Source organism: Polyodon spathula, chromosome 3 (genome assembly GCF_017654505.1).
Source record: "Polyodon spathula isolate WHYD16114869_AA chromosome 3, ASM1765450v1, whole genome shotgun sequence".
Classification (NCBI taxonomy): Eukaryota; Metazoa; Chordata; class Actinopteri; order Acipenseriformes; family Polyodontidae; genus Polyodon; species Polyodon spathula.
Window position 1 is genome coordinate 91,816,478 of NC_054536.1, and position 24,348 is coordinate 91,840,825.

General features: G+C 39.0%; 1 protein-coding gene across 5 annotated transcripts in view; it reads left to right on the plus strand.

The window, feature by feature from the left end:
• LOC121313653 (inactive phospholipase C-like protein 2) overlaps positions 1-24,348 on the plus strand; it is a 74,564-nt gene that overhangs the window by 39,768 nt on the left and 10,448 nt on the right. For 4 of the 5 annotated variants that reach the window (XM_041246400.1, XM_041246396.1, XM_041246402.1 and 1 more), the window contains 3 exons: positions 3,681-6,158; positions 10,976-11,179; positions 24,195-24,270. In XM_041246400.1, the coding sequence (XP_041102334.1) occupies positions 3,681-6,158; positions 10,976-11,179; positions 24,195-24,270 (2,758 nt within the window). The remainder of the gene's footprint in view (positions 1-3,680; positions 6,159-10,975; positions 11,180-24,194; positions 24,271-24,348) is intronic. The other variant, XM_041246401.1, reaches the window with a different exon arrangement.

Here is a 24,348-nt window from a genome sequence, read left to right on the forward strand (position 1 = left end):
CAAAAAACGTTTTCCTGAAATAGACTGCAGTAGCTAGCTAGAATGTGTGTGCATCTACAGGCGGTATGTTGTTGTGGGGTATGAAGATATCATTTTGGGTATGAGGTTTCATGGAATACAAACAGCAGCTTAAACAAAGTATAATGTCCCTCGAGATGTTGGTTTTGTGCAATGAATTGCGAACACCTTATTTCCAGCTCTGATAATTTATAGCTGGTTGCTTCTGTCTACAGCATGCAATTGGAATCCTTACCTCGGTTACATTATTGTGGTAAAGACTCAGCGAGTAAAGGTACTACACTATTTAAACCATTTACAGCTAATGGAAATTGCAGAAGGGCCCTGTGGTCTTGCAGATCAGCTTTAGACTTCCTTTACTAGACAGAGGTTTATAAACAATTAGCTTCAACTAATCCGCTTTCGTCAGAACTCCTAGTACTGATTGTGTCTCTTTGGTCACTTTCTGCACTGTAAACTACTTGGTACTTAAATTGATAACGAATATTATGAACGAAAAAAAAAAAACTACCACAAGTTAATATGGAAGACAAGTGCCATGGTCATGCCTTGATTAGCTAGCTGCAGTGTGCTTGTGTTCCTTCAGTGTTGCTCATGCAGCCAGTGACAGTGATTTATTAGTCTACAAATGACTGCTTGATTACACATATTGCACGGAAAAACTTATAATAGATTTAATAGATTCAATAGATTTATAGTATGTACTGCTGTAACGTAATATGTTTGTGTTTAGTGCTACTCCATATAGGTGTACAGATACTATAAGGTCTTAAATGATCTGGCATTGCAATTTAGCATATTAATAATTGATAACACAGCCATCCATGGGGGACATCACAGGGGACAAATGCTATCAAACTTTCCAAACAAATCTTGTTGTAGCATTCACTCAGGTAGGAGTCCTGATGAAATCAGACTGCTTCAACTCACTAGGGAAAATGGAATAACAGCCCGTATTTATTGTGAATAATAAATAGAGGTGGAAAGAGCATGGAGTAAACTGAAGGATGGGGGAAGGATCACAACCCACACACACACACAGGAGTTCCAGAGGCCACTCAAACAACCGTCCCTCTCTCGGACTCCAGCCCAGTCTCCCTTTTCTGATCCACTCGCCCCTTTACTCAGTCTGACTGTCCGTCTTTTCCCTTTCTCCCTCACACTTCCCTCAGCAGAGGCTTCGGGGGGGTCACGCAGCCATGAATAAGGGGTCTGTGCAGCAGCTAATGCTGTAGATAGTTGGTTTACAGAGCCTGCAGCCCTTGTATAGGGTCTCGCCCCCTTTTGCTTCTGAGAATCCGGTTGACGGAGACCTCCAAGTAGCGCTCGTGTCACCTGTCAATCACAGAGATCCTCCGGGGACCTTAAAGGGCCTGCCAGCTCTCCCAAGGTAATTACAAGATGTTTTCCACACTGTATTGGAAGGTTAGATTTTCAAGCAGAGGATGAAGATTCATCTGTGTTCGTCACAAACTGGTTGAAGGTGCACCTTTATGCTAATGCTAACTCGAGTCGCAGGCGCTATCACAGGCTCTCGCAGGCTCCGACAGGCTGCTCAGGCCCTCTCACAGGCTCTTTGTGTGGCACACTGTTCTCCTTTTATTTGTTTACTTGTTAAATTTGCAGATGACACAAAAGTAGGAGGAGTGGCAAACACTGTTGCAGCAGCAAAGGTCATTCAAAATGATCTAGACAAGATTCCGAACTGGGCAGACACATGACAATTTACATTTAATAGAGAAAAGTGTAAGGTACTGCACGCAGGAAATAAAAATGTACATTATAAATGTCATATGGGAGATACTGAAATTGGAGAAGGAATCTATGAAAAAGACCTAGGAGTTTTTGTTGACTCAGAAATGTCTTCATCTAGACAATGTGGGGAAGCTATAAAAAAGGCCAACAAGATGCTTGGATACATTGTGAAAAGTGTTGAATTTAAATCAAGGAAAGTAATGTTAAAACTGTACAATGCACTAGTAAGACCTCATCTTGAATATTGTGTGCAGTTCTGGGTACCTCGCTATAAAAGAGATATTGCTACTCTAGGAAGAGTGCAAAGAAGAGCGGCCAGAATTATTCCCGGCTTAAAAGGCATGTTATATGCAGACAGGCTAAAATAATTAAATCTGTTCAGTCTTGAACAAAGAAGACTACGTGGCGACCTAATTCAAGCATTCCAAATTCTAAAAGGTATTGACAATGTCGACCCAAGGGACTTTTTCAACCTGTAAAAAGAAACAAGGACCAGGGGTCACAAATGGAGATTAGACAAAGGAGCATTCAGAACAGAAAATAGGAGGCACTTTTTTACACAGAGAATTGTGAGGGTCTGGAATCAACTTCCCAGTAATGTTGTTGAAGCTGACACCCTGGGATCCTTTAAGAAGCTGCTTGATGAGATTCTGGGATCAATAAGCAACTAACAACCAAACCAGCAAGATGGGCCGAATGGCCTCCTCTCGTTTGTAAACTTTCTTATGTTCTTATTTTCCTATCCCTTCAGTGACTGTGTATCTTGACTCTTAAATTATGGTACAGTATGTACAGTACATAGATGTTTGTGTCAGGCAATCCACCACCTCAGAGAGCAGGAGGGCCAGAGCAATACAACTAACCCATGCTAACCCCATTGATTTAGTAGCAAAGCTTGACTTTTTTTTTTTTTAACTTTTGGTAAACGTGGTGTTTGATGTTCCAAGAGCAAAACCTTTGGTTCTTGTTTGATAAATGCTGATAGTGCCCTTCCTCTTTCTCGTTTCCTATTTGCCACCCTTGTGAAATCTATAAACAAGTCAGCATTAAAAAAAACAGTCAAATGAGAACCCACTGTTTGGTTTGTTGTTTTTTCAGTTTAAGGACACTTCTGGTTTATTGACATTTTGTCATTCAATATGAATTTGTATTTATTTATTTTTTATCTGACGGCAAACAACACAGTATATATATCCAGTTTACCTATTATAAACGTATTCTGGAAACCCCAACAGAAACCAAGGTCTAGTGTTCCTGGACCCAGTGCCAAAATGTACATATACAGTTCAGTAAATTTAGAAACAATATAGTAAGAAACTACAGTACCAGACTTAATGGAAATGCTGCATTGAAGCCATAAAGAAGCATTTATATTTAAGAGTAACTGAATCTTATTTTGAGAGCGCATGATTGAACATATTGATTTCAATTGTACAGTCACTGTTATGGTTGCTACTTAATTTAGTACATTTTTTAAAAATTGATATCTAAATGTTGTTCTCGCTGAGATGAGCTAAAACATTAAGTATCCAGAACCTTCAATTGTTTTCTGCCTTACCATTATTGAGTAAGTAATATAGTGTCCAGCTTGAAAAAGTAAATTGCAAAGCAAGCAATTTAAGAATGTGTTTTTTATTTTTATTTTTATAAGATTTTGTTATCTGTTATATTTTCCAATAGAAATTTCGAGTTGCTTATACACTACTCTTTAAGTGTTAAGATTTCTCATCTGGATGTACTGCCCTTAACTTTTATAAAATCTCTAATTACTCCTAGAACTGAAGCCAGGACTATCAAGCTGCATTCTTAAATGCAATCCAAGTGCAATGCAATCCTAAACAACATACTGTAACCATGTCTGTTAAAATTGAACTGTCAGTAATCAGGGGTTTCTCTTTGTTACCTAGGATGGCTCACGACAGCGACGAGAGAGAAAAAAGACGGTTTCCTTCAGCAGCATGCCCACTGAGAAGAAAATCAGCAGTGCTAGTGACTGTATCAATGCCATGGTGGAGGGCTCGGAACTCAAAAAGGTCCGCTCGAATTCCAGGGTCTACAATAGGTATTTTTTATTAGACGCAGACATGCAGTCGCTGAGGTGGGAGCCGTCAAAAAAGGAGTCTGAAAAAGCAAAGATTGACATCAAATCTGTTAAAGAGGTGCGGACAGGAAAGAATACTGATATTTTTCGCACCAATGGAGTTTATGATCAAATATCGGAAGACTGTTCATTTTCAATCATATACGGAGAAAACTATGAATCACTGGACTTGGTAGCCAACTCTACAGACGTGGCGAACATTTGGGTGACAGGGCTGAGATACCTGATCTCTTACGGGAAACAAACGCTGGACATGATTGAGAGCAGTCAAAACAGCATGCGGACTTCATGGCTGTCCGACCTCTTTTCAGAGACGGATGTTAATGGTGCTGAGCAAATTGCTTTAGGAACCGCTGTTCAACTGATCAAAACCTTAAACCTGGGCTTGAAGAATGTCAAGATAGAGCTCAAGTTCAAAGAATTTCACAAAGCAAAAGACAACATTGTCACTAAGGAGGAGTTCATTGAGGTTTTTCACGAACTTTGCACCAGGCCAGAGATCTACTTTCTCTTGGTTCAGTTCTCAAGCAATAAAGAGTTTCTGGATGTCAAGGACCTCATGATGTTTCTGGAGGCAGAGCAGGGAATGGCTCAGGTCAACGAGGATACCAGCCTGGAAATAATACAAAAATACGAGCCGTCAAAAAAAGGCCAGGAGAAGGGCTGGCTGTCTTTGGATGGCTTTACCAAATACCTCATGTCCCACGAGTGCCATATATTCGACCCTGAACATAAGAATGTGTGCCAGGACATGCATCAGCCCCTGTCCCACTATTACCTGAATGCATCTCACAATACCTATTTGATAGAAGACCAGTTCCGGGGCCCTTCTGACATCACAGGATACATACGCGCCCTCAAAATGGGTTGCCGAAGTGTTGAGATGGACGTCTGGGACGGTCCAGACAATGAGCCAGTAATATACACGGGGCATACCATGATGTCACAGATAGTCTTCCGTAGTGTCATTGACATTATCAACAAATATGCCTTTGTGGCGTCCGAATACCCCTTGATAATCTGTTTGGAAAACCACTGCTCCATCAAGCAGCAGAAGGTCATGTTTCAACACCTGAAAAAGATCCTGGGGGATAAACTCTACACCAAGTTGCCTAATGCAGAGGAAAGCTATCTCCCATCTCCTTATGCTTTAAAAGGTAAAATCCTACTGAAAGCCAAAAAGCTTGCGGCTAACTGCACCAGCCCAGAGGGAGATGTGACCGATGAAGATGAGGGGGCAGAGATGACTCGGAGCGGAGGTAATGAAGCAGGGGAGCATCCAAACGTGGTTACCCAGAAGAAATTTCTGCTCTCCAAAGACCTTTCTGACATGGTTAGCCTCTGTAAGTCAGTCACGTTCAAAGACTTCCAGCTGTCTTTTCAGAGTCAGAAATACTGGGAAACCTGCTCTTTCAACGAAGTGCTTGCAACCGGCTATGCCAATGAACACCCAGGTGATTTTGTCAACTACAACAAAAAGTTTCTTGCAAGGGTCTATCCAAGCCCCATGAGAATAGATTCTAGTAACATGAACCCCCAGGATTTCTGGAAGTGTGGCTGTCAGATAGTGGCTATGAATTTTCAGACTCCAGGTTTGATGATGGACCTTAATATCGGCTGGTTCCGCCAAAATGGCAACTGTGGCTATGTACTCCGGCCCGCCATCATGAGAGAAGAGGTGTCTTATTTCAGTGCCAACACTAAAGATTCTGTTCCTGGTGTCTCTCCTCAGCTCCTTCACATTAAGATCATCAGTGGGCAGAACTTTCCCAAGCCCAAAGGTTCAGGGTCCAAGGGAGATGTGGTGGATCCTTATGTTTACGTGGAGATCCATGGGATACCAGCGGACTGCGCTGAGCAAAGGACAAAAACCGTCAATCAGAATGGAGACAATCCCATTTTTGATGAGAGCTTTGAGTTTCAGATCAACCTGCCGGAGTTGGCCATGGTGCGCTTTGTAGTGCTGGATGACGATTACATTGGGGATGAGTTTATTGGACAGTATACCATTCCTTTCGAGTGCTTGCAGCCTGGCTTTCGCCACGTTCCCCTGCAGTCTCTAACAGGGGAGATGTTGCCCCATGCCTGGATTTTTGTGCATGTGGCCATCACCAACCGCAGGGGAGGGGGGAAGCCACACAAACGGGGGCTGTCTGTGAGGAAGGGGAAGAAGTCCAGAGAGTATGCCACCATGAGGATATTGGTGATTAAAGCAGTGGACGAGGTCTTCAAGAATGCATTGCAGCCTTTAAGAGAAGCCACAGATCTAAGAGAGAACATGCAGGTAAGCTGTTAACTTCTATATACTAACCAGGGCTGTCAGTATACATCATAAAGTAATTTGTGTGTGTGTGTGTGTGTGTGTGTGTGTGTGTGTGTGTGTGTGGTTTAAATGCTAACACCTGCATAGCATTTAAACATTTATAAAAATGTACCAAAAGCACATCCCTAGTATGGTATGTTAAATGACTACCAATAGTGCTGTAATATGACTATGTCCTCGCATAACTTTATTTTGTATGGGATTCCAGATGTTCAATGGCATAATACAGTCTTTTGCAAAGGAGGAATGGGTGATGGGCCGACATTAGCATTCATAGTAACATGGATGACCCAATGATATTGTCACCTGCAAAAATGGAAGTGTATGAGGTACACTGTTATGAAACTGTGTTTACATGGGCAAGTGGAATGTGCTGTGTCGTCATCTAAGAGTTTTTCAGTGTGTCATACTGGATGAGCAACAGAATAGTTTAATGGGAGGGATGGCTTCACCGTCACAGTTGGGCTGTATACACTGTGCTGTAACACCACTATGCTCTGTATTCTCCAGTGTTTTGGCAGATAGCACAGACATGCGTTCTGTAAATATCCATCCTTTATGCAGTGCGCCTTTACCGACAACCTCGGCAGCCTCCCAGTAGATCTCTAGGGAGCACTTAAAGGTCATACACCTAGTGGACCATGGTGATGGATTTTTCTTGTGTTGTCTGCAGAGAGTTGTATGTTGTTCATCTTAACTGATGATGGATGGCTGTCTGTGGTTGCTTGCCCCTTCCACTGCTGTAGGTGGGAGGGAAGGCAGAGTTAGGGTTAAAAACTCTAAGATCGCATTTCCCTACTTTTGACATTTTAATATCAACCCTAACTTAATAATTAACAAAACTGTTAACAAAATTTTTTTGCAAATAGTATATCATAGGTGGCCAAACCGCGGATCGCAAACTGCATGCAGCTCTTTTTGCAATTCAAGTGCGGCTCCCGGTGAAATTCTGGCTGACTCACACTTTGCGGCTCGAATGAACTGAAGAACGAATAATAAACAAAAATGAAGAGATAGAAATTAAAAATAAACACAACTTTTATTATTTGTGTTCTCTGTATTCATTCTCTGAATTATTCTTTCTAGCTTTCACTGAAAACAGTGGTAAACCTGTGTCTCATCTGCAACAAATCATACACACTGTAGCCTGTGCGAGGGGAGCAACCTCAACACCATGAACACACATTTTATCTGAATATCCTCCTGGGCCAGGCTTTAGGCAGGGCTGCTTTCGGAGTTCAGTAAAGAAACTGGTTTAACGACTCAAGCGAGTATGGCAAGCATGGGATATATCGCTCATGGAAACGTCCGCATTCAGATGAATGAATCTTTTTATATAGCTGGAGTGTAGGCGCTAGACTAGAGAATGCATGTTTATATGTTATATTGCAGGTCTGTAGTTTAATATCATATTTACTTATCTTGCATCTCGTCATGAGCAGGTAATGTAATCCCTTTCAAAATAAATACAGTGCATTTCTCATCCACAAAGCTCAACGCACGCAGCAGTCATACAAAAAAAAAGCGTCTTCAGATCGTCAAGGGAAGAGCTTGTCAAAAAGAATCCTTACAAAAATGTGTGTTATGTCGTGTTTTTGGTGAAATCGTGTCAGTTATTGTATTTTGCTTCATAATAACTGAATATATTTTATTTAAATTGCATATTACATGCAGTATAAACAGAATTAATAGATAAACACTAGTGTGTTACATTTAAAATTAAATACACTGTAGCTCTACAGTAAAATACAAATTACACAAACTGTGCAGGCAATGTTCTATCACTTGTTCTTGTGTATTTTGCTGCCATCAAGAGATAGCCTAACAGCTACTGTACTGCACAACAGTGCTAGTATTTAAAATGTCTTGCTCTTTCACACATTTCACGTTCACAGTGCGTGTCTTACGGATCTCGACCATATGGAAATTTTGGCATGTGGCTCGCAGGGTCAGGAAGTTTGACCACCCCTGTTCTAAGCAAAGAAACCCTAAATAAGCAAATGACATTTTAACACCGTGAATTGCATTTTTAAACTGGTTGTCCACAAACAAAACTGATTGTCTACAGCACAAAGTAATACAAAAATATATATGAATGGCTTCCCATGTACCTGCGTGAACCTCTCAGAACTACATTTCCCATCATCCTCCTGCTCACTGGTAAATCCATCTCAGTTACATATGTGAGCAGGAGGATGATGGGAAATGATTAATCGTTCATAGTGGGATAGTGATTATTCTTTTTATGCTTTACATGTGAGCTTACTGTGAGAACAAGAAGCTTATACAATAACTTGTTTTGTAACTTGGACATTTATCATGTAGTTCATGTAAACAATATCAATAATTTCTTAGCAAAATGTACAGTATTGTATAGGGTTCAATTGTAGTAAATGTCAGGTAACTATATTTACAGTAGGTTCCATTCTAAAAATCATTAATTAAAAATAATCCAATGTGATTAACTGCAGAAGTCTCAAGATTATACAGCTGCACTCCTCATAAATATATATATATATATATATATATATATATATATATATATATATATATATATATATATACACACACATACAGCTCTGGAAAAAATTGAGACCACTGCAAAATTATCAGTTTCTCTGGTTTTACTATTTATAGGTATGTGTTTGGGTAAAATGAACATTTTTGTTTTATTCTATAAACTGCTGACAACATTTCTCCCAAATGCCAAATAAAAATATTGTCATTTAGAGCATTTATTTGCAGAAAATGACAACTGGTCAAAATAACAAAAAAGATGCAGTGTTGTCAGACCTCGAATAATGCAAAGAAAATAAGTTCATGTTCATTTTTAAACAACACAATACTAATGTTTTTTAACTTAGCAAGAGTTCAGAAATCAATATTTGTTGGAATAACCCTGATTTTCAATCACAGCTTTCATGCGTCTTGGCATGCTCTCCACCAGACTTTCACATTGATGATGGTGACTCTATGCCATTCCTTGCGCAAAAATTCAAGCAGCTCTGCTTTGTTTGATGGCTTGTGACCTCTCCAGGTCTCCGTCTGACCATTGGACGACCAGGTGTTGGGCAAAGCTGAAAATTGGACTCATCTGGAAGTGCTTCAGCAAGGCTGGAATCGGGCAGATTTGTCTTTGTGAAGGATGCATGAATCAAGCCAAGTACAAGGTTGTCCTGGAAGAAAACTTGCTTCCTTCTGCTCTGACAATGTTCCCCAACTCGGAGGATTGGTTTTTCCAGCAGGACAATGCTACTTTATTAGAAGCATTAGAATTAATCTATACCAAATCACAGTTTTATTTACAAAGAAGGAAAACATGTTTTTGCTGATGCATTTGGATGACACAGTATAGGTTACCTTCATTGTAAATAAAAAAAACATGATTTGGTATAATTTAATGATAACGCTATTAATAATAACTGAACCATGATTATAGCTGCAGTTTTTCAGTATTCTGTAAATATTTCATCTAATAGTTAAAAAGTACAATGTAGGGCTGTAGGGGCTTGTTTTAAAAAAATATCGGCACGGATAGTATACAAACCAATAGAATACCGTGTGTGTGTTTAATAGAGAGAGAGAATACATGCATGTCTCCAGTCATGTGGGTTTCATGATCATGTCGCCTTAAGTTCTAGTTAAAATTGTAGCTATTTATTACTGTCATAGCCTTATCTTTTTGCCTATTGATCCTCCCCATTGCTACTGTACTTTATGCTTCCCTTCCTGCAGTGTCATTGGGCAGTGTGTTCCGTGTTTACGATTACAAATTGTTAAAACAAATCACATTCATAACCACAAGTATATACAAGTCTAAATAGGTAGTCTGTGTATCGTTGGTGTCACAGCCACGGTCTATTAAATTTCTGTTTCAAGGTGTTAGTCTTTCGTTAATTAAAACCCTCCTTTTCCTTGTGCAAATTAACTCCTGATAAATTATGACAATTAACACTGATGTGTTTGTAAATTCCCACGCAATCAAAATAAATAGTCGCAAGAAGCGCTACTCATTAAGATATTAACATTAGTTCTTAAATCAACATCATTTCGGTTGATTTATTAACGAGATAGGCATAACAACCTTTTCAAAATGCATACAATCAATGCTACATACTGATTTATTGACTAACACTGGAGTTCTCATTTACGAACTTTGGAAAATCCTGCCCACTGTAGTTTTAATATAGTAGGGTTGTCTTTGTTGAGGTACTTGCGGCTGAAAGCAGGATCCTTAAGAAAATATCTCCAGAGTAGATACAAATGGGACCCTGTAGCTGAGAACGTGTTACAAACAAAAATACAAACAAAATAGCCTCCTGTTTGTAAATTATCTTCTATTTTTCTTCAAAAGAAGAGCCATTCTTATAATGTACCTGAATATGATCAAATTGCCTTTGACCTTATTTTTCTCTATATGCGGAATGTTTGAGACAAATTAACATTAGTATATTTTAAAGCTTATTTCAAGGGCTTTCCAACCGAAAATAATTACTTGGCAAGTCATTGATGTCAGGGGTCTAGGCTTTGGTCCATTGGAGCTGCAATAATCTGTTTCCCAAAATGTTCTTGTAATCTACTGAGTTAAGTATGTTCCTGTGTCAGCAAGAAGGGCAGGTGGAGCATGCCTTCTATTACTTGCACTTGTCACATTGTCAGTGTTCTTGGATTGCTTTTCATTCTGAGGATTTCCAGCAATTCTAATAACTTGGTTGAGCATTGTAGTGTTGATTTAATAATGAGGTACTTTACTTTTTGTCCCTGTTTTTTTTATTTAGAATGCGATTGTGCCATTTAAAGAGTTGTGTGGACTGTCGGCTGTGGCTAATCTAATGCAGTGTATTCTGGCACTGTCAACGCTGTTCATGAGTGGAGACAATACTCCCTATGTGCTATTCAACCTCAAGGGCCAGTTCCCTACCATGGAGCCTCAGGGGTTGATCCCAGAGATGCTGAAGAAGACTGTGTCTGCCTATGATGCTGTAAGTAAGACAATAAACTGTAATACCTGAATATCCTGTATGATCTGCATTATAATTACTTTCCTTTCTTAACATAAACACAAATCTTCTTTTTTTTTAGACTAGCTTGACTGTTAACTTACTTAGTTTGAAAGAAATACAAATAAAATCAAGGGTTAGCAATCATGTCTTCCTTTGGTAACCTAGTAGAGGTGAATGACCCCTTAACTGGACTTTGTCAGTGAATTAAAACAAATAGCAAGAAGCAGCCTGTCTTTGTTAGAAAGCACATTCACTGAAGGAAGGCATCCAGAAGTGCAGAACAGACTGGTAACATTAGGCATTGTGCTGCTGTCTGGCTGCCTCAGTGACGGGGTGTGTTATTAACATGCAGTTGATACCTGCTGAAAGTATTAATACTCAAGACCTTTATGAAATATGTTTTAAGAGGTAGTGCATCTTGCTGCTTGAAATACACCAAAGACAGAATGAGAGTTTCGAGCTTCTAAATAAAAATTCCCTGTAGTTTAGCCTGAAGGATATCGGGTACCATTTCCGATTTCAGTGGAGGGGTAAATATTCAGCTTTTTATATAATAATAATAATAATAATAATAATAATAATAATAATGCAAGAAGACACTGCTATACCATAACTTTGGACAGGTTCAGCTGTGCATACTAACATATAACACAGGACAGAAAAAAAATAAATGAATAAATAAATGGATTGCGATTTTGAGCAAAGTATATTTTTGAGGTGTACATGGCTGTCTGTTGTTCGTCCTTGATACTATCCTGAGGGAATGGTTTGTAAACTAGCGCACAAAGCACTTCTCCCACCACTGAGAGGAAGAAGCTTAAGTGGGTGGATTGTGGGATTTGTAGTCACAGAGTGGGAAAAACATACGATAGAAGGAGTTTCACAAACTATACATTTTAAACCTAGTATCGTTTCTAAATGCCGTCTTTGCTCTGAGGTACATAATAGAAACAATATGTTATAGTTCAGTAAGTTTTTTAAATACAGAATAATTTCTTGTATAAGGAATGAATGCAAGATCTCTGATCTACTCGGAGGGCAGCACTGTTCTGGTCAGATTTTCTATAACAAAGGAAAACAAATACATTTTTAAATAATGGTATTCTGGAATAAGAAGGCAAACCTATAATTATAAATGGAGGAGGAGTTTTTAGTAAGGAAGTGATTTATGTAGAGCACACTTAGTCTGATTTGATGGCAGTATTTGGAGCTAATAAGATGTACTGCACATCATTTTATTGTGTGCAAGAGTCAATGGAGGTCATTTTAACTGCAATGAAATACAATTAAATAATTAAGTTTTGCTGCTCAAGAAGGTGTAAAATTGCCGTTCTCAGTATTGCACTGCATTTTTTAATATTTCATTCATGTAACATATTGCAACCTTCAAATTTTTTAACCCCCCCCATGTATATTTCTTAACCCCCCCATGTATATTTTTTAACCCCCTCCTTGTATATATTGTCACCATTTTATTTTCTCTTTTGCCGATTTTATATTGGGATTTTCCTAGCAAAATCCCCATCAAATTAATTGAGAATTGAGTTCTGAAGCACAAATCATATAGTTGGTATGTTCACAAGATAAATGGACCAAAAATGTAGCACTATGTATTTGAATTGAATCAACAGTTAGGAGAGCAATTCTAATTCTGGCCCTAAATCCCTCTTCCTGGTCCTGCATAACTACATTGGATGCACAGTATTGCTCCATTGATGTATTTGTGGAAGCGCTGCAGTGTGATGCTGTGCAGTCTGCAGTTGTTATAATAAACTTAATTGTAATAAATCACTACTGTATGTAGGACATGCATGTAGTTTAGTTTTCAAACACAGCATTGTCTTGATAGTGTATTAATATATAAAACAAATTTATGTGCTGTCGGATTTGCAAAACCATGAAACGCTTAAGCTGCTGAACTCTGAACGCTGTTGTCTGTTTTTTGTATGCAGATCAGAGTCTGATTCTATTATTGCAAACATTTTAGAAACGTGTGTTTTAACCTAGAGTTGGACATTGTTTTGTGAAAATTCTGATGTATACAGTAGACGCCGGTTATTAGCAACCCTGATAACAACTTTTTGTTATTAACAACATTTTCCCAGGAAACAATCCCGTCCCATAGACTTTAATGTTAATGCAATTCTGATATTAGCAACTGCACGCTGCTTGTTGACAGCTTTATTAGTAGTTGCCAGTGCTACAGAGCACACTTGCATGATTTATGCGCATCCTTCTTGCAACTTTTATAACACTGACTTCGCAACTTTCTGGCACACTGAGGCAGAATCGTGGCTTTCAAACTGGCTACGAAGCAGCACGCAAAATTGAGATGGATTTACAGCGGGAGGTGGTACATTGTAAAAAGCAGACAACGTTGGACATTTTCTTATTTTAAGATTGTGTTCTTTATGTTTGCTTTACTCATTGTAAGGACAATTGTAGTACACCGTTGTGCAGAACTATTTAAGCCTGCTCCCTTTTTGTTTGTTTTACACACGCGTGAAGTAAACCGTTCTATGTTTGGGTATTTTGTGTTTCTCATGTTCATTTTTGAACACTGTAACATTTAAAACACATGTATTTGCACAACTACTGTATTGTTGTCCCATATAAATTCACTTGAAAACGGGGGGCTTTTCGCTTATTGGCAACTTTCAGTTAATGAAGACTTTTTGCTGGGAATCGAGAGGTTGTTAATAAGCGGCATCTACTGTATCTTTTTTTATTTGTTTATTTGTTTTATTTTATCTTAATATAAAGCAGAACAAATGCTGCATTAAAGGATGGGTGTAGAGTAATAGAGCATTCCTTGGCATTTATAAAAAGGTATGCAGTTTAATAACTTTTTTTACAGTGGCTGTGATATTCCTTATTTGATGACCCCTTCTTCTTCTTCATATGCTGTAGTTCTGTAAAAGCAGCATGTTGACATTTTGACATTATTTCATAAGTTGTTGTTATTTCCTTTTAGGTACCCATATTCCAAGTAACATATTGTACCAGCACACAAAAACAGAACCTGTCGTGACATTGTTGGTAGCTCAACATTCAGCAAGTTGGCTTAAGAAAGGTTTATATCACCTTCACCTCTTCTCATTTACTTTTAAGACTGTACAGTATCTTGTAAAACACAAACAGTATTTTTATCCAACCTCTGCATCTTTACTGGGGCATTGTATACAAAGTGAAATGCTTTGTTCGCATGGTAAACTGGTGTAGAAAAGACAATAACAGCTGCATCTTAAATGTGGAGCTGATTCAAACCAAACTGAATGTGGGCTGACTGTGATAAAAATAGACACCCATGCCTGATACAAACGTTTCCCTGTAATTTACCAACAACACCTTCTGTCACTTCCTCTGCACATTTTAAGATTTTGCCTCCGGGATACACAAACAGTGCCTTTAAAATGCCACGCAGTAATTGTAACGCTCAACACATTACTGAAGCTAAAAAAGTAGATATATAGGAAAGCCACCATTCAGCATGTATCAGCGACAGATGTGTCTGCCACCACGTACATATTCTTATGAATCAACACATTATGTCTTTATTGGACAACTATAAAATATAAATAAATGTTTATATTAAGTAACATACCATATTAAATGTGGTGCATACCTCCCGGGCCTGGCATACGTTCTGCTATTTAGATGTTAGATGTAGATGTTAAATCATTGAATGCCATTAACTAGAAGTTAAAACAGTGCTGATATCATTCATCTGGTTCGTTATTTGCTTCTTTTGTAGACCTAGTGTTATTCAGAGGGCATGAGCAAGGGCTCGTCCCTCCTAGTGCCCCCCCCCCCCCCCCCCCCCCCAAATAACATATGCTAATCCCCTATTTAAACACATTATTGATGTACAGTGTTGCTACAGTTAAAGGATTTGCAGATTTGTTATTTTACATTTACCTTTTTAAAGAATGTTACTAGAAGTTAGCGCTACCCTTGTGTTTTGCAACATAACAGATTCAATTTGCAAGGTCTTTATGCACAGATCTATTCATCCAACAGTGTGGCCCACTCACTTTGTTACCCTTAATGGATCCTCTGAGTTTACGTATTAAAACACAGCTCTTGTCTATGAAGGGTGTTCTTAGGTTTGACCTCACTAATTTATTCAGGGACTTTTAACACCACCTTTTCAGCATATGCCATTGCAAATATTCTACAGTGCATCTGCTGTACACTACAGCGCGTAAACAAAAAACCTGGTCCTTCTTAGTATTGCTTTTGCTCTCCTCCCTTTTTTTGTAAAAAACAAACAAAAAAAAAAACTCCTACATCCACTGAAGTGAATTCAGATACATTTATACTGTATCTAAAAAGTCTTCTTGTAGTAAAATGTTACAGACTGTACAATGCAGATGACTAGTCTTTTTGTCAGCTGGCATTTGCAAATGATTCAAGTTTGTGTTCATGCTAAAACATGCATCAGCCAGCCTCATTCTTTAATTGTTTCCTTTAATGTGCTGATGTTGAACTTATCACTGCTGTGTGCTGTGGGTGTGCAATGTTGTTGTTCTGTAAAGAGATGTGATGAATTGGCAGAAACAGATTTGCTGTAGTGCTGTTCCATGATATACACAGTTGGTGGTCCATTTCTCAGTTGATGTGTTTCTATGTAATCGTGAGCTTTTGTCAGTCTGTACTTCAGGTTTGTTTAATAAATTAGATCGCAGAAAAAACAGGATACGACACCAGTCCATGTATTTGAAGATTGATCAAAAAAAAAAAAAAAGTGGAATGGTTTGCATTTTAATAATCCTTTTTAGTCATGACAGTTGTTGCATAACATGTTTTGCAGGGGATTTGCTTATACCCGTTCACATAGCTCTGCTCCTCATCATGTAGGGATGCACCGGTTTGAAAGGGTTATTGTTGTGCAATACCTGACTCATTTTCACTGGAAAATCTGTCAATGTTTCTGTTTTCTAAGGACATTGAGAAATGCATTGTCCCCTATTCTGTATGAATTTGCATTTGTACAAATAAGTGATACAATAAATTAATGTATGCATTGCCTGAATCTGTATTAGTGTATCTAACTGTATACCTTAAAGCTGAAGTAACACAAAGGCCAGATTTATTGCTTTTATTTTGTTTGGGAGGTGGGAGTACTTTTTTTGTAAGTTTAGTCTACAGTGTTCAGATTTGTATTTTACCATCAGAAAAGATAAGCTTGAGGTATGGTTTATTCAGCAGCCAGAGATCGTTGTCACGGTAACATTTTTTCTGACAGTTTGCAGTTACAGCCATAACAAAGTTTGGGCTCTCAATCAAGGTGCAAAAGCTGTATCTGTTAAAGGAATTTCTGATTCACCAAAAAATGTTCCACAACACAAAATTTGCTTCCATAATTAAACAAAAAATAAATAAAAAAAACAACTCTTGTATGTTTTTTGCTAATATACACTTGTGCACACTTTTATTACACACAGTTAACATTGCATAAACATCCTGATAATGAGTGTCTTTTACGAGGACAAATAGAACCCAGCATAAATAGAGCACACAAGCAGTCCTATACGCTTTTACTGTTTACAGTATAATGTATGTTACCCTAATCGCTGTCTGTAAGAACAAATACACCTTTATAAATAGACTTTGGCTGGCTCAGCCAGACCACTGCACATGATAATGAGCTTCATATCAATTGCTGTTTCGCGTCTGCAAGTCTGTGCGTCAGGCAGTATGACACAGAAGCGCCTGTAATTCGAATACTTGGTTTTTACAAGACCTGTAAAGGAAAAGTAGGTCTGTGTTTATTTTTTTAATTCCGAACGAGTGAAATTAAATTGTCCAGAACTGTTAACAGATATAAGAACATAAGAAAGTTTACAAACGAGAGGAGGCCATTCGGCCCATCTTCCTCGTTTGGTTGTTAGTAGCTTATTGATCTCAGAATCTCATCAAGCAGCTTCTTGAAGGATCCCAGGGTGTCGGCATCAACAACATTAACTGGGGAGTTGGTTCCAGACTCCCATAATTCTCTGTGTAAAAAAGTGCCTCCTATTTTCTGTTCTGAATGCCCCTTTATCTAATCTCCATTTGTGATCCCTGGTCCTTGTTTCTTTTTTCAGGTTGAAAAAGTCCCCTGGATTGACATTGTTAATACCTTTTAGAATTTTGAATGGTTGAATCAGATTGCCACATAGTCTTCTTTCTTCAAGACTGAATAGATTAAATTATTTTAGCCTGTCTGCATATGTGTGGCAAAGTGGTTTATTATGTACAGGTGGAGGAGGAATGCAGTGTGTAATTAACAGACACACTGAGGTTTGTAATCCAGTTGGAAATGGTTTATTTTTAATCCAGGTCTGGTGACCAAATAATAATCCCCGGTGGTACACAACAATGTGTATTGCACAGGATAAATAATAACAGGGTTGCAGTCCCAAACAATAAATACATATATCTGCCCCACAATAATACAGACATGATCACCAGTCGTGAGTGCTTGCAGTAGTGCTTGTGGTAGGTGATAATGGTTTATAAGTGTCAATAGTGCAGTGGTGTTCCGGAATTTGTCTAATAGTAATTATCAAGAACAATTATAGACAAGCAAACGAAAACACACAATATGTTTATCACCGGTTCTGTCACGGGTCATTTCAGGTTCTACTTGTAAACCAAAGCGAAGGAACAGATTGCGTCTCTTCGTCCCCTTTTATGCCGTTACACATGACCCCTTGATAAATGAGTGCAGCAGCCCCTCCAATCTGCATCTGCATCATCGTTTCCCTTCCCGGTCGATGAGTTAATGCACCGGAGTTCAGCCCCCTTTCTATGTGGCCGACTTCCCTTGAACCCTGGGAAAGATTTGTTGGGCCAGCCCATCTAAGGTACTCTGTTCTCGCTGCTTAACACCCTCACAGGTCGGGAGGGAGATTTACTACCAAGAGTCATTGTATTTCTGTCACAATATGACATGCCTTTTAAACCCGATGCCATAGGGAATTTGGTTAAAGGGGGAGGTTAACTACATGAACTGGTCATTTTATTTGCCAGATCGAGTGGTATGTTCACACACCACTTATTTATTTATTTATTTATTTTCATTCTGTAAAATATATGTGCGATGCAAAGTGTTCAGTTATACTGTAACTTACAGCTCTCTTTATAGTAGGCCTAGTGTTAAACACTTGTCAGCTTTTTTCTGCCTGTAAAAATGTCGTTGTTAATCAGATATAGTTGATGTGTGATTGCAAAGATTTCTTTACTGTATATTAAAAGGTTTTACGCATCCAAATGTTGTCAGTCTTGAATCAAAATAAAAATGTTTTGGTAATATATTCTTTTTTTTTTTTTAAATGTAGTCGTTGCCAATTTTTTATTTTTTTTTATTTTCTCCCAATTTGAAATGGCCAATTATTATTTTATTTATGCTTGGCTCACCGCTACCACCCCTGTGCTGACTCGGGAGCGGCGAAGACGAACACACGCTGTCCTCCGAAACATGTGCCGTCAGCCGACCTCTTCTTTACACACTGCGGATTCACCATGCAGCCGACCAGGAGCTACAGCGCAGGAGGACAACGCAGCTCCCGGGCAGCTAACAGGCAAGCCCACAGGCGCCCGGCCAGACTACAGGGGCCACTGGTGCGCGGTGAGCCGAGGACACCCTGGCCGACCTAGACCCCCTTCCCCCCCCGGCGACGCTCAGCCAATTGAGCGCCGCCTCCTGGGAACTCCCATCCACGGTCGGCTGTGGAATAGCCCAGACTGGAATAGCCCTTGGTAATATATTCTAATGACATACAATCATACAATATTATTGTAGTATTGCAAGGTCTATTATTATTTTGTCAGTAGGCCTAGCGTTAACTGTCACAGGTTACAAATACGAAATGTTAACATACTAGTTAAAAAAAAAAAAAAAAAAAAAAAAAAAAACATTAAACATGATATAAATTAGTAAACAAGTTTAGTTTTTTATTTTGTTGTTTGGAGTTTTGTCATGTAGCCTATGTATCTAGGATGGAAAATAAAAATGAGTACTGTCTGTAAAAATAAATGAAAGAACAAAGTGTGCCATAAATAATAATAATACAAGTGCATCAGTGATTGCTGTGCATCGTGGCCTAAGTTAATAACCGTAGTATGGAGCTCAATTTTGTCCATGACTGAAAATCGTGCTTTAACTTTTTGATAGTTGCTCGCATACCTATCCTTGCAGTACTGCTTACACGTTAAATATGTAACAAAAACATCTTGAGTCGCTGTAACATTTGTTAAACAAACAGACACATAAATGACACTTACAAAGTTAATTTTCAATGATTTATTTTTAGTTTCCGATCAACTTATTCCTTGGGCTCGATCTACTAATTTCCCAGATGCAGAACTAGTAGGCGTAAACCTTAGAAACAATAGAACCTCCCCTTTAAATTCTAGACGCTGATCCACTTTTTCCCCGGTCTACTTATTACCCAAGACACAGGAATAATTCTGGTCACTCTTCTTTGCACTCTTTCTAGAGCAGCAATGTCCTTTTTGTAGCGAGATGACCAGAACGGGACACAGTATTCTAGATGAGGTTTTACTAATGCATTGTAAAGTTTTAACATTACTTCCTTTGATTTACATTCAACACTTTTCACTATATAGCCAAAGATTTTGTTGGCCTTTTATTATAGTAGGTCCACTGCATAGAGAAGAACACAACAAAAGTTAAAATCACTAATACACAATGACACATTATATTATTGGATGCCTCTTTTTGAAATATAAAATGAGACCCTGAAAAGTGTTGCACAAGCACCTGCTCTCAAAGTGTCACTTTGCAATAAAAAAAACAAACAAACAAAAACAAACATTATTAATCTAAACATGTCTGTGAACTGACTGTAAACAAATGTTAAAAAGCTTACAGAAATGAGGTGCTGGCAAGTGTCTGGCAAACACCAAAAATTAAATACATCAATAAAAAAGACAGTAAATATAAAAGGTTTTTGATATTTTTTTTAAAGTTCAATTTTTTCATGTCTACAACAACACAGTTCATTTTTTTGGACTTTAATGACCACTCTCGCTGGTTGTGTTTACCATTACTGCAGAAGGTTGCCAGGTTTTATTTTGGCTCATAGGTAATTGAGTGCGAGACCCCAGTTGTAGACTGTTGCAGTAAACCATTTTTAAAGGGGATGTGAAAGGGTGGTGGGTAATTCACTGACACAGGAGACAGACAGGTGAATTTGGCAACACCGCACAGGTGCCCAGTTTTATTTCAGGGTGCTATTTTTCTTTTTATCCCACATGCTGTGGGTCCGTGGTCTGATTTACCAACGATGGTAAGCAGAACCACGGGCATACCAAGCGATGGTACACAATACCGGCGCCTTGCAGGTGCTTCGAAACAATAATTCAAAACAGAAGGCACAAAGAAACAGGGAAAATAAAACAGTAACAAAACTACAAAGAAAAGGTGCTGCACTTGACAGCTATATCCCAGTCGCCGCTACCCGTGCGACCCGGATCACCGTCCTACACTGCCGGCTAACTAGCCTGCTCCCTTACAGTACTCCGGGGTCTGCCCAAGGGTTCCCCGCTCTCTCTGTGTCGCTCTGACACACTCAGTTTCGGTGTCGGTTTCTCCCGACTGGTTCTCGGTCCTCGACCAGCGCTTCCGCACTCTCGGCGCGTTTAAAGGGCAGACCTGAGGAAACAGCGGAGCATTATTTTATAGGGCCAACAATCTCCCAAGACTCGCCTCTCAGCCATTCAGAGAGGGGGGAAAGTCCACACACCCACTTTCCCACCTCCCCGTGTCACTGCCATGACTCAGAGGCGGTTGTTGGACGACTGCCGCCCTCTTCCTGCAGTACTGTGAACACGCCAGCAGAGTCAGCACAGATCTCCCCCTGCTACAGGGGATTTCAGTGTTTCAGGAAAGTTAAGTCAGTTGTCGCATTTCAGGACCGGATTAAAGGACGAGGTGGCCCTGTACACACTAGCTTGTGAGATGGTGTTGTAATTAGGTAAAGTGTATCTGCAAGGACAGCTTTCAGTTCTACATCAGTTGTATGATCACCATTAGACCTCGCAAAACAAATACAATGTTTAACCCATATTGATCTTGAGCATCAGTCAACTCGTTGGTGACCACTGAAAAGCAACCAGACTGTTTTACCAATCCCACAATCTCCTGCTTGTGATACTCGGCAGCTTTAGGTAAGTATTAATGTCTCAGCTGGGCTTTATGAAGGAATCACAGTCTGAAGAATTTACATACATTTTGGTTGTCCAATTTTTCAAAAGGGATATTTGCGCAAACAAATGCCTGTCAGGTCAAAATGTAATGTGTTTCGTGCTTCACGGTTTTCAGTGGGCTTTTGGAACATGGAAGCCATAGTTTTTTGTCCTTTTGCAAGTAAATCAGTCGCAGTACTGATCTGGATTTCTGGCTGCAATATTTGAATGTAAATGCCTGTCAATAGCTGATTCTTGCTAGTGATCTATAGTAACGTTGCAGGATGTACAGAAGAGCTTACCTCCATTGCTGTGTAAAACTCCTGCTGGATACGGCTTTGCATGATTTGCTGCAGACACATTTTTAGAGACATCCATTTTCTTTACAGTTTGTAGTATTTTAATTTCCCGCCAAGATTGCATATACTGTTGTACCCTGATATAATCACTGCATAACACTATGTGCATGGCAGATATGTACATTTTTGTTAATGTGATTTTTATTTATTTTTTCTGTGTGGGTATGAAATACAAAGAATTCTGAAAAGGTGAATATTGAAAAAATTGTGGTACTGGGCTAATTTTACGATTTCCATGCAGTATATAAAGAAAGAGAAACAAACGCTATGGACTTCAACCCTTCTTGCTGGCTGTTGAAGGGCAGCCTCCTGCATTGTACACCTTTAACTGCCTTTTTTTCAAAAGGACAGGTTATTAAATTGGCCTTAAAACAGAAATAAATGAATGCGTAAATTGAGCCTGATTCATACATTTTATCCTGCAGACTGATGCCTCTGACATAGGACTAGAGACGGCTCTTTCCCAGGAGGTAGTGGGCGTGGGGCATTTGGTATTGTGCATTAGCAGGAAGCTGCTTGTGTGAGAGACTCAGTGACCAGGTATGCTGTAATCGAGAAGGAATGCCTAGCCATCATTAAATATAAAATAAAATGAACTGAAAGCAAGTTGCTGTGTGCCTGTCTTCCTGTGTGTGTGGGCCTGGCCGCCCACATGCAGTTTTTGTAAAATGTCCCAAAAGCATCGACCTCGCGTGGGGCCCCTGTGCTATAGCATAATTTGTGTATAGGTGAATCCAGCCCTGCACAGTATAGATATTTTAAAGCATCACACCTCTGTAGAGCTTTCCAGAGCACTTGGAGCTCCTTCACAGCTATTGTAATACAGCAGGACTCTGAAGAGGCATTTTACATCTACTAGCATTGACATTAACCAACCCTTCTTTCGAGGTGAAAATACATTAATTCGGTTTTGATCATCTCTGGACTTTTGAGGGTGGTTGTAGCAGTCTTACTGTGATCTATCTTTAACCTGCTGTGATGCTTTGATTAGTGTTTCATTTTGATACTCAGGAAGCAGACCTTGTTAAGGTCAATAGGAGCTGTTTTTTGGTTTTTTATTTCCTTTTTATATTATTTCCTTTCCCATTATGGTGCTGCTGTTTTTACTGTCTATTCTCTCTTGTTACAGTAAATCTGTTTCATTCAGGTGTGTGAACAGATATATTGTGAACTGTAAGAGATCTGACTGGTAGATAAATACAGTACATATTATTATTATTATTATTATTATTATTATTATTATTATTATTATTATTATTTGTATTACTGCTTTTAATTTATTGTTGTGGTAATTGCTCATATCTATGTATACGTGAGGTACTGGTCTCTTATTTGGAGGGTTATAAAAAAATATGTTGGAGGCATTGATACTTTATCCTCTGTGTGATTCATCAAAAAAATCACATCAAAAAATGGGATTGAATCCGGTGCCACCAGAGCGGCTCATTGGCCAGTTTCCCTAGTTACAGCGTGCGCAGCTCCAGAATTGGATCAAGATTACGGATCAGTGGAGCCTGATCCCGATCTGTGTTGCACAACATCATTCATTTTCTTTACCACAATCTAGCAACTAAATTTAGTGAGTGGCAGTTTTTCTACTGCAATCAAGCAAGTTGCAGTACATTTCATTTTTAATTCACAAAATGTTTTATTTTTCTCAGTAGTGCACTTCCTAATTACAGTCCTGAGTGTATGTGTGCTGTGCTTTCACTATTCTCAGTTTGCAGCAGCTGACCCTGCTTTAGTGCAAAGCTCACGCTACATTGTTTTTCATTATGGTAACGTCTTAAATTACCTTGCCTGCGTCTTTGTCTAAAGAGATATAATCAGCTCCTCACCTAACTAGGGAAGCTGCTGCGCTATTAAATCATCCCCAAACTCCTGAAGGTAAACTATGTAACCCAATCTTACACATCTGGGATAGATGCAGCTGCTAAAGAAGAACAGTACTCACACATGTTTATTACAGGATTCCCGCAATCGTGGACTGAAATGCAAGCCCTGGAGAACCAGCAGATCTCCATGAAAGATGGTGAATCTGAAAGCCTAAAAGGGTCATTGCTGTCTTCTTTTCAAAGCAAGATCGCAATCCTAATGTTCTCTTTTGAAGTTCCTTTTTTTGACTTGCATCAGTACTCCTTGGAATTGCCAATTAAAACCTCCCAATTATACAGAGAATGCAAGTAAATCAATTTTAGAAATTGTTCAGCCAGAGTGTAAAAGTGGGTTGCACTTCAAAGTGTGAGGACTCACACTTGCAGGTAATATAAGGTGCTTAGTCGAAACCAGGCAGGTATTGGCGGGGCCAAGCTGCTACTATTAGATATCACGGTCCAAAATGGATATCTATTAGGGCACTAACAATTTAACACTTCCATTTTAAAACTTGTATAAAATAAACAAGCTCCAAGATAACCCTATCCCTATTTATTTCACAGATGATTCAGACCAGCAGGACTCTAATTGAAAATGCTGATGGGGTATATGAAAAGATAATGCAGTGCCAGAAAGCAGGTGAGTAGAGTTCTTTGAAGTCACAGGAGTGTTTCCTACATGAATGTTCATGATATCCTGTAGCTTTTTTACTTCTAG